At 40.1% G+C, this 10300-nt stretch overlaps 1 protein-coding gene across 1 annotated transcript; it reads left to right on the top strand.

Moving 5' to 3' along the window:
- The first annotated feature begins 3010 nt into the window (after positions 1 to 3010).
- On the top strand, positions 3011 to 5536 carry LOC135222318 (calponin homology domain-containing protein DDB_G0272472-like). Its single transcript, XM_064260404.1, has one exon. The coding sequence runs from the start codon at positions 3011 to 3013 to the stop codon at positions 5534 to 5536; it is 2526 nt and encodes an 841-aa protein (XP_064116474.1).
- Positions 5537 to 10300: the final 4764 nt, after the last annotated feature.

The raw sequence follows: 10300 nt of genomic DNA, 5'->3' as shown, positions 1-10300 counted from the left end.
GAGCGGAGGTACAGTAAAAGGAATTAAAGGGGTTGCAGCTGGGGGCCAAATAGATGCTGCAAAGAGCTTCTGTGTTTACTTTGTGATCTCCTTAAGTACATCTCTCTAGAATTAACAAAATGGTACAGTTAATTGTTAGTTTTCATAATAAGCATCCGTGCATTAATTTGGCTAAATAATTCCGCAAAGATCTTGGCATTTGTTTTGTAGAAAGTAAAGTTGAAGAGGGCATTACCTAAGGTTCTTTACGGCGTCCCTGTGGCCCCTAGCTACAACCCCTTCCATTCCTTTTACTGTACCTCCGTTCATATACTCTTTCTTCTATCTTACTGTCCATCCTTTCCTTACAGTTGCTTCATATTGCAGCCATGAGGTTTTCCTCCCTATTACACATTTCAAACCTTGTTTCTTTCGATATCCCTTTCAGAACCGAATGACCTCATAGGTCCCAGCTCCTGGCCTTTGGCATGAATTTTATGTTCCATTTGTGAGTTACTCAATAGTTAGCTTTGTAATTTTTAATCAATGTATCTCGTGTTGAATTTTCATGCAGCCATACGACGTGATAGCTCTGTCTCTCCCTGTGGTAATGAATGAGAGTTTGGAGTTCTAATTATAATCATCGTTGTCTCTGTTGAATGTAATTTATTAACTTTGCAACGAAAGTAACTGGGAATGCTGTTTGCAAGGAATGCAGTAGATAGCATCAACGAGTACCATGACACCTTGCATCTCCTTCACTTTGTAATTAAAAGAAAGGAACTTTCTTTTTAAGAAAGCACTTTCGTGGAAGTAACCATAATCTTTTTCCTCCATCCACACCTTTCTGAGGTACTCTCTCTCTCATCTTCCACCCACACTCCTTAGAATACTTTCTCTCTCTCTCTCTCTCTCTCTCTCTCTCTCTCTCTCTCTCTCTCTCTCTCTCTCTCTTTAAGGCACAAAGAAAGAAGCTTACAAGGATAAAAATATTGAATTCAAGAGAGCTGTTGGCAGAAGAGAGATAGCAGCCAGAAAACACGAATGTCCCCCAATAGGAATCAACGCAACGAATAGATTTGCTGTGCTCTCTTGAAACAGAAGAGGAAACTATCTTAATTGGAGACACGTTAGTAAAAGATCAGGGGTTAACTTTTATGGCCAAAAATAGCAGTAAGAGAAAAAAGTTAATTTTTACCCAGGTGCAGGAGCAAAGAAGATAGCCGAGGCAGTGAAAAACATCTAGGTAAATAATAAAAAAAGTTTAATCATAGTGCAGAGAGGGGGAAATGATTTGTTTCTAAAAGATGGAAGAACTGGCCTGACAAAAGGTCTTGTAGCCAACCTGACGAATGGTATAGAGAACATCAGTGAGAAAACTGATAAGGGCATTCTTACAGGACATCTGCCCAAAACCAATGTAAGCCACTAATCCCTTAGCAAGGCAATTGGAATCAGTGAGAGACTGGAGTTAATATCATTTATTTCAGTAGAAATCTATGTCATCAGGAAAGTTTCTCGCCATGAACAAGTCCCTAACTTAAATACTAGAGATTGCTATAAACTGATAAGGCCAGAAAATCACCAAAAATTCATTAGTGGGCACAGATTTCCGTGTCGAAAATGATGATAATGGTTGCAGGTCCACAATAATATAGCATGTGAGTATATGATCTTTAATGGATATTAAAAGTTTTCGAACCTCATACTAGGTTTACTTGACTGAAGATGAACCTAGTACAAGGTTGGAAAGCTTTTAATATCCATTAAAGACCATAATACTCACATGCTTATGTTATTGTGGAGCTGCAACCAAACCTTTCATTGGTATCGTGGAAGGTTAATTTGTCTTTGAATATGCACACGGAACCTTGATTAAAATTGTTAGATATCAGAAACAGTGATAAATGCAATCATTGTGAGGAGGTTGAATACACATTGCATAATTTTTTTTTATTTTTGTAGTCACGTGAAAACAACATTGAAGTATGTGACAATTTTCTGAAAATAATAATGCTCTGTTTCAATTATAGGACGAAAAAGGATTATAATAGCGCCACTGTATTAATTGTAGGGTACTATTTATATGCTGTTTGGGTCAGTAAAAAGAAACATGACACAAAAGAGGAAACAGATGCCTTGTTAAGAGCAAGTTTTGTTACGATAGGTGGGTATTAAAAAAACAATGAAAAAGAAGAAATAGGTAACACTTTCACAAGAGAGTTCATTAGTTACTGTTTTTGAGTAGCCGGTACAAAATTTTTAAGTAATAGTACAGTTATTACGGCGTTCAAGAAAAAATGATTCAAAGCCTAGTGTTCCGTAACATATATTTACTACTTAAATATGCAATGTAACTACTGTGAAATAACTATAAACTTGCATTTATGTACCTTTTATAATTAAAAAAAATGAACATCATAGTATTTTTTGGAAGCTTGAATTTCAAGTGAGTGGCCCCCGTGGGATTATTATTATTATTATTATTATTATTCATCGTCTGAATAATAATAATAATAATAATAATAATAATAATAATAATAATAATAATAATAATAATAATAATAATCATGTTCATCATCATCATCATCATCATCATCATCATTATGGTAAATAATCGAGAAATCTTAATGAAAGGTGAAATTTGGCGTGAATTAACTTTAAAAAAATTAAAATTGACAAAAAAAAGAGAGAAAAAAGAGAGGGAATTAGCGTATGGATAGGTTGATTAAAATTCTGGACTTGGGAAAGTAAACTTACGAATCCGAGGGATTCCATCGACGACAAGACCTGGATCCTTCTTAAGAGCCTTCAGAAGGACTCACAGCAGCAGCAGCCGCTGCTGCGGCGTCTCCAGAGCAGGCAGAGACTTCTCAACAAAAAATGAAGAAAAAGGAGCACAAGAAATCCTTCGTAGCAGAGACAGGAAACGGAGGCGCTCTTCGGAGCCTCCGGATCCCGAATCATGTGCCGTGGCAGTTTTAAAATCAAGGCATAGAGGAAGCAGATGTCAAGGTTAACATTATTCACTATGTTTCAGCTATACAGCAGTTTACTTGTGGTATTAGGAGTTGTGGCAGGCGACTTGACCGCTTGGACTATTAATGATTTGTTTGATTTCCTCTGTTATCAAGGAGTCGACGGCGGTTTACGAGTACATGATACTCTTGCTGCTGCTGTTGACTCTTTTGAACCGGAAATCATTGACTCTTTTGAACCGGAAATTGTTGCAGAACCTAACAGCTTGATGACGCCAGCCTTTGCCTTTGCCATCTTCGGATTGGCCTTGTTGGCAGGCTTGGCTTTTGCTGTTTGCTGGAAATTCGGAAATCATGGAAGCAAAGTTCATGATTTGGATGAAGATCTGGAAACTGATGACTTTAAACCGGACTGCAATCTACAGATGGACGACCTGGAAGAAGACGACAGCGAGGATGAACTGGAACAAGAAGACAGCGAGGACGACCTGGAAGAAGACAACAGCGAGGATGACCTGGAACAAGAAGACAGCGAGGATGACCTGGAACAAGAAGACAGCGAGGACTACCTGGAATTAGAAGACAGTGAGGACGACCTGGAAATAGATATAGATGAAGTGTCTAGACTAGAAAATCGTCTAGAACTTGAAGACAAGGAATATAGTGACAATGACTTGAAAATGGATAAGTGCGAATCATCTAGACTGGAAGATCTTTTAGAACAGGAAGAACCGAAAGAAATGATAAAATGTGAAGATACTGAAGATGAACTGGAAAGCGAAATGACCGAAGTATCTCGGCCAGAGGAGAGCTTAGAACTGGATGAACTGACACGTACTGAAGATGGTCCAGAAACTGTTGAAAACCCGAACAGCTTGATGACGCCAGCCTTTGCCTTTGCCATTCCCGTTTTGGCCTTGTTGGCAGGCTTGGCCTTTGCTGTGTGCTGGAATGACAACAGTCATGGAAACCATCTTCAGGAACTGGAAGACCATCTGGAAAGCGAAAGGGCCGAAGAATCTAGGCTGGAAGAGACCTTAGAACTGGATCTAGAAAAGCAGAGATTGACAGAAGAACTGGAAGAGAGTCGGGTTGCTGCAGATGAAATGGAACGTCTATGGAAGGAGGCGAAGGAGGAGATTGCTTGGCTCAAGAATCAAATGGCAGAAAAGGACCTCTTGCTAAGAAAGAATGCTGACCATGAAGCAGTTATGAAGAGTGAAATTGCAAAGTTGCATCATCAAAATGAAGAAGTCATGGCTGAACACCAGCACTTGGAAGATGACCTAAAACGGGCTGTATACGAAGGAGAGAGGATGCAGAAATTCAATAACGATCTTATGGAGGAATTAGAGTTTCTGGAGAAGAAATGCGAGGAGGAAAGGATAACAGCAAGTCTCATCCGAGAAGAACTAGAGCTGAAGGAAGAGGAAAATAGACTCAAAGCTGAGATCATCGAAGCAGAACTACAAGTGATGAAGAACTGGGTCTCAGAATTAGGAGGACGGAATGCGAGATTGGCTGAGGAGTTAGAAGAAGTGGAAATGGAAGTGACTTCAGTGAAGAAGGAGCTAGGAAATGAGAAGAGGAAGACCCAAATTTTGACTGAAGAAGTCCAGGTCATGAGGAAGTGGGTCACAGAGTTAGGAGGGGAGAATTCCAGGCTCCAGGAAGAGGCAGACGAATACTGCCTGGAAATAACTTCACTGAAGAAATCGTTAGGGAAGGAGAAAGAGCAAAACAGCGTTTTACAGGATGCTCTTCATTATAGGAGAGAGATTGAAAGCTTATTTGAGGCAGAAAAGAAGAGAAGGAAGGAGATGGAGAATTCCCTCAGAGTCTTAAAAGAAGAGCTCGACAACAGGGACCTCCAAATAGAAAGATTCTTAAATGAGGAAAGAAAATTAATATCTGAAAAAGAGGACATAGAAGAGAAGCTAGACATCGCTCTTAATCACGGGAATGAACTGAACAGCTTGCTGGAGGAAGCAGATGAGAAGGCCAAAAATATTGCTAATGAATTAGAGGAAGAGGTCCAGAAAAGGGAGAACCAAATACGCCATTTGTTAGGCCAAGGAGAAAGACTCAAGGAAGAACTGCAGCAACTTGGAAAAGAATGTGAAAGGTTGACAGAAAAGTGCAGGATACAAGAGGAACATGAGGTGAGGCAAGAACAACGTTTCAGAGAGTGTCTAAGGAGACAGGAAGAGGCTTTGAGGCAACAGGATAAATACCTGTTGATGACACTTCTCCATGGGACAGCTCAGAGGAATTTCCACCTGCAACACATTACACAGGATGGAAATGTTGTGGACGAAACCAGGGAAATGGAGAAGGAAGATGAAGGACAAGAAGAGGACCTGTCTGACCTCTTGCAAACGAGGAAGGAGACCCAGCACAGGAACTACTGTGAAGCCCAACGTGAGAGGACCAACTACGGGCGGCAGTGGGAGGTCCTAACTCAGACTTTGAAGGATGTCGTGCATGGAGATGAGAGAATGGCAGAAGCGACGAACGGAGGTCCTAATAAGCACTGTGGAGTTTACAGTGAGCCTCCAGATCAAAAAGAGGAGAGTTGATCAGCGGAACTGGGCACAGAAGATGTCTCGATGGCCAAGTCCGAGGCACCAGTTCCGAGGAGGCAGGCGAAAAGAGGCAAATCTTGATGCCTTCGCCTTCTACAGCAGGAGGGGAGGTGATCCCGTGACTCCCCCCTAAAAAAAGGTCAAACAAAAGGGCCAACGTGAGCGAGTCACAGACTGGCCCGGCGACCGTGAGGCTGAGAGCACATCTTCAGCAGCGAATGAGAGGGACTTTCCCCCCCACACCTTCGGAACCCCCCCCCCCCCCCGGGCCTTCCCCCCAGGCCCGACCATACCCCCCATCGGCCCGAAGGGTTTGTTCATGGTTGGTTCCTTTATTATGCTGCTTTGGGTGTGGTTTTAGCCCCACAGTCATCAGGCCATTCTGCGGCTCAATCGTGTTGGCCCTTTTGCTTCAGTCAGGAGGAGCTCTGCAACTGAGCTTGACTGAATGACCCCATTCATTTTCCTGCTGTGGAAAACCCACATTTTAACCTAGCCTCTGAGGGTGGGTGGGCAAGCCAGCCCATCCCAGAGCCGGTCCCAAGCCCGGAAAAATAGGGAGGGTTGGAATCATCCATAAAATGTCTGCTTAAATGAGAGAGAGAGAGAGAGAGAGAGAGAGAGAGAGAGTAACACCTGTAGAAGAAAAATCTCTCTTTAAAATCAGGAGATACGTTTCATAAATAAACTTAATTAAATGCTACATTTACACCAACTGTAGAATTAGGCCCAAAGTCTATAGTGCCACGGACCTAGCATTCACTTTCTATTCCTTGGAATTTATTTGATGCGTTATTTAAGAATAATTTCCAGAGAATAGAAGGTGAATGCTAGGTGCATGTCACTGTAGACTGGGCCTAATTCTACAGTTGCTGTAAGTGTAGCATTTAACTTAAATTTATATATTAAACTTATCTCCTACTTTTAAAAGAGAGATTTTTCTTCTATCTGGTTTTACTTTTACAAATCGCTCTCTCTCTATCTTCTCTCTCTCTACTCTCTCTCTCTCTCTCTCTCTCTCTCTCTCTCTCTCTCTCTTTTTTGATTAATGTGGCCTCCTATTTGTTCCTCGTTACTCCTCACCTTTTCCTCTAAATATGGAGGTGTTCAGATCCATTGCCACTATGAAATACATGTCGATAGTCAATTCTTGGGTATAATAAAATTATTAGCTAAAGGTGAGTTTACACTAGGCTTCACCCCACGCTGCATGCGAAAGACTCATCACCAACTCATCAAGAGTCCCGCCCTACCACTAAGTCACCCTAATGAGTAGTCCAGTAGGCGGGGCTAACAAGAATTTGGAAGGAGTTGGTGATGAGTCTTTCACATGCAGCGTAGGGTGAAGCCTAGTGTAAACTCCCTTTAGCTCATACTCTTTATTATACCCAGAATTGACTATCTGACATGTATTTCATAGTGGCAATGGATCTGAACACCTCCATATTCGAGGAAAAAAGGTGATGAGAGAGAAATGAGGACACATCAAAAAGAAAAGAGAGAGAGAGAGAGAGGAGAGAGAGAGAGAGATGTGAGAGGGACGAGAGAGAGAGAGAGAGAGAGAGAGAGATTTGAAAAGTAAAACCAGAAGAAAAATCTCTCTTTAAAACTAGGAGATAAGTTTAATGTATGAATTTAGTTAAATGCTACACTTACAGCACTTACAGCAACTGTAGAACTAGGCCCAGTCTATAGTGCACCTAGCATCCACCCTCTATTCTCTGGAAAATATTCTTAAATAACGTATCAAATAATTTCAAGGAATAGAAAGTGAATGGTAGGTCCGTGGCACTGTAGACTTTGGGCCTAATTCTACAGTTGCTGTAAGTGTATCGTTTAACTAAATTTATATATTAAACTTATCTCCTACTTTTAAAGAGAGATTTTTCTTCTACTGGTTTTACTTTACAAATCTCTCTATCTCTCTTTTTCTCTAGTTTCTTTGATGTGTCTCATTTCTCTCTGCTCACCTTTTCTTCTAAATATGGAGGTGTTCAGATCCATTGTCACAACTAAATACATGTCAGAGGGTCAATTCTTGGGTATAGTAAAATTATTAGCTAAAGGTGAGTTTACACTAGGCTTCATTCCACGCTGCATGCGTAAGACTCATCACCAACTCCTCCCAAATTCTTGTTAGCCCCACCTACTGGACTGCTCATCAAGAGTCACGCCACACCACTACGTCACCCTAATGAGTAATCCAGTAGGCGGGGCTAACAAGAATTTGGGAGGAGTTGGTGATGAGTCCTACACATGCAGTGTGCAGTGAAGCCTAGTGTAAACTTACCCTTAGACTAGTCTAAAGCCTTTGATATGGTTAATATGGATTTTGTTTTTAAAGTAATGAAGAAATTTGGTTTACCAGATGAATTTGTGGATCTATTTCGAGTTTTGTATAATAATTGTAAAAGTCATAATTTTGTAAATGGGTTTATTGGTTCCACCTTTTGTATTAAAAGAAAAGATGATGATGGTGATGAGAGAGTGAGAGAGAGAGAGAGAGAGAGAGAGAGAGAGAGAGAGATCCATCAGTTTGGACGTTGAGTCGTTGTTCACTTATATCCCTGTTTCTCAGACAATTGAGATAATTTTGGATAAGGTTTTTAGTAATGATGAAACTTTCTGTGGTTTTAATAGGCAACTTTTTAAAACGTTTTTGGAACTTGCTGTGCAAGATGCCACCTTTGTTTTTAATGGGCAGCTCTTTCTGTAGGCAGAGGGGGTTGCCATGGGTTCTCCTTTGAGACCGTTGTTTGCCAAATTTTTTGACATTTGGAGGAGAATTTTCTTAATGATTGTCATGTGAATTTTAAGCCACTTTTTTTTATAGAAGATATATTGACGATACTTTTTGCCTTGTTTAAATTTTCGTGGCAATGCCAGCTTTTTTTAGATTATGTAAATGAAGCCCATCCTAACATTAAATTTACGTTGGAAAATGAGAAGGATGACACCCTGGCCTTCTTGGATATAAAAATAACTGGAGATGACCACCTTTTCAACACAAGTGTTCTAGAAAAAGTACCTTCACTGGGCTCGGGAACAACTTTTTTTAGCTGGTGTTTCCGTAATTCTAAGATTAATCCTATATCTACTTTGGTTTTTAGGGCCCTTCGGTACACATCAGATTGGCTCTCCTTCCATCTTCAAGTCGAGTTTCTTTTAGAATATTTTGTAAAGAACTCGTTTCCCAAAAAGCTGGGTTTTAACATTATTAGTAAATTGCTAGCAAAGTATCTGTTAGCACCCACCTTTAATTTTAATGTACACCCAGTTACAAAAGCGGTGTCCCCGCCCCAGCCAGGCTGGCGGTGAGATCATGCCCTTCTTGCCCTGAAAGTGGCCTACGTTCAAACAAGCAGTACATAGTTAGAATGGTTCGAATGGGAGGAGGAGGGAAATTACGGTAATCACGCAAAGAAATGCAATATTGAATGAAATATATATAGGGAGAGAGAGAGAGAGAGAGAGAGAGGAGAGAGAGAGAGAGAGCTTTTATTCCTTTTTAGTTATTCATCTGATGGATATACTTGAGACCTTCTGCTTTAAGAAACATGCTATCATATATTTTTTAGAAAATAATTATTATCAAATCTGATCACATCATATTGTTTTTAATCGTTATCACATTTTCTAAATAGAAATGACTTAAATATTGTTGGAACTGACTATTCATATTGATATTATTCAGACGAAAATATCCTTTATAATCATCCTATAAGCAGCTGTATTCTATCTCTCTCTCTCTCTCTCTCTCTCTCTCTCTCTCTCTCTCTCTCTCTCGCTCCTCTTATCTCTCTCTCTCTCTCTCTTCTTCTTCACTCTCATTCTGTCCTCCGTCTTATATCGCCTGAATCGACCATTTAAATAATGGTGTTTGATATGTTATTTGGATGTGGCCAAGGATCACAAAAGTAAATGGCCACTCTACCAACTTGTGCTAGGCTGTGTCTATTTTTGCCCTAGATGGACTTCCCTATAATTGCCTGGTTTATTAATAATAATTACAAATCTGGTCACAAAGATGTTACAAACCATGTTTTGTAGCCGTGGGTGGTATAAGTCATCAAAGCATCAATTTTGCAAGGATTTTATTTTATTAATTAATCTATGCTAAGAATACGTTACTGGATATGCTAATCTAGTACATATCTATTATATTCTTTCTGAAAATCTTTGTTTGTTTGTTTGTTTGTTTGTTTTTGTTTGTATGGTGTTTTCACGTTGCATGGAACCAGCGGTTATTCAGCAACGGGACCAACAGCTTTATGTGACTTCCGAACCACGTCGAGAGTGAACTTCTATCACCAGAAATACACATCTCTCACTCCTCGGACGCCAACAAATACCAACTGCGCCATTGAGGCCCTTGAAAAGCTTTGTGAAAATAAATTATGTGAAATGAAATGCAGTGAATGTGTGCATCGGTGCATTAACATAATGATGGTGGGGTAAAAAGTATGTAAGTGTTGCAAAACCGTATACTATTAACATATTTAGTCTCTCAAATTATTTGGTGATAGTCTTCAGAACTGGGCAGTTCGGTCACGTCTTAGCTATGGACGAGCTGTATAACGCCAGTGGTCTTGGCAGTCGTGTTTGCAACCTTTGAGGCATATACTCAACAGAGTTGCCTTTGTTTGCCACCGTCATCCCTACAAACGTTGTCATTGATAAGTATATAATACATAGATTATAGTGCACAACATTATGTTAGAACAGTTATTCCAAACTTATAGATAAACACAATGACCT

Source organism: Macrobrachium nipponense, chromosome 3 (genome assembly GCF_015104395.2).
Source record: "Macrobrachium nipponense isolate FS-2020 chromosome 3, ASM1510439v2, whole genome shotgun sequence".
In the NCBI taxonomy this organism is placed as follows: domain Eukaryota; kingdom Metazoa; phylum Arthropoda; class Malacostraca; order Decapoda; family Palaemonidae; genus Macrobrachium; species Macrobrachium nipponense.
The sequence above is the reverse complement of the archived record's forward strand: the minus strand, read 5'-3'. Positions and strand labels throughout refer to the sequence as shown.

Bases quoted from the DNA above. Each gene is read 5' to 3' on its own strand.
- LOC135222318 (XM_064260404.1), top strand. From the start codon at position 3,011: ATGTTTCAGCTATACAGCAGTTTACTTGTGGTATTAGGAGTTGTGGCA.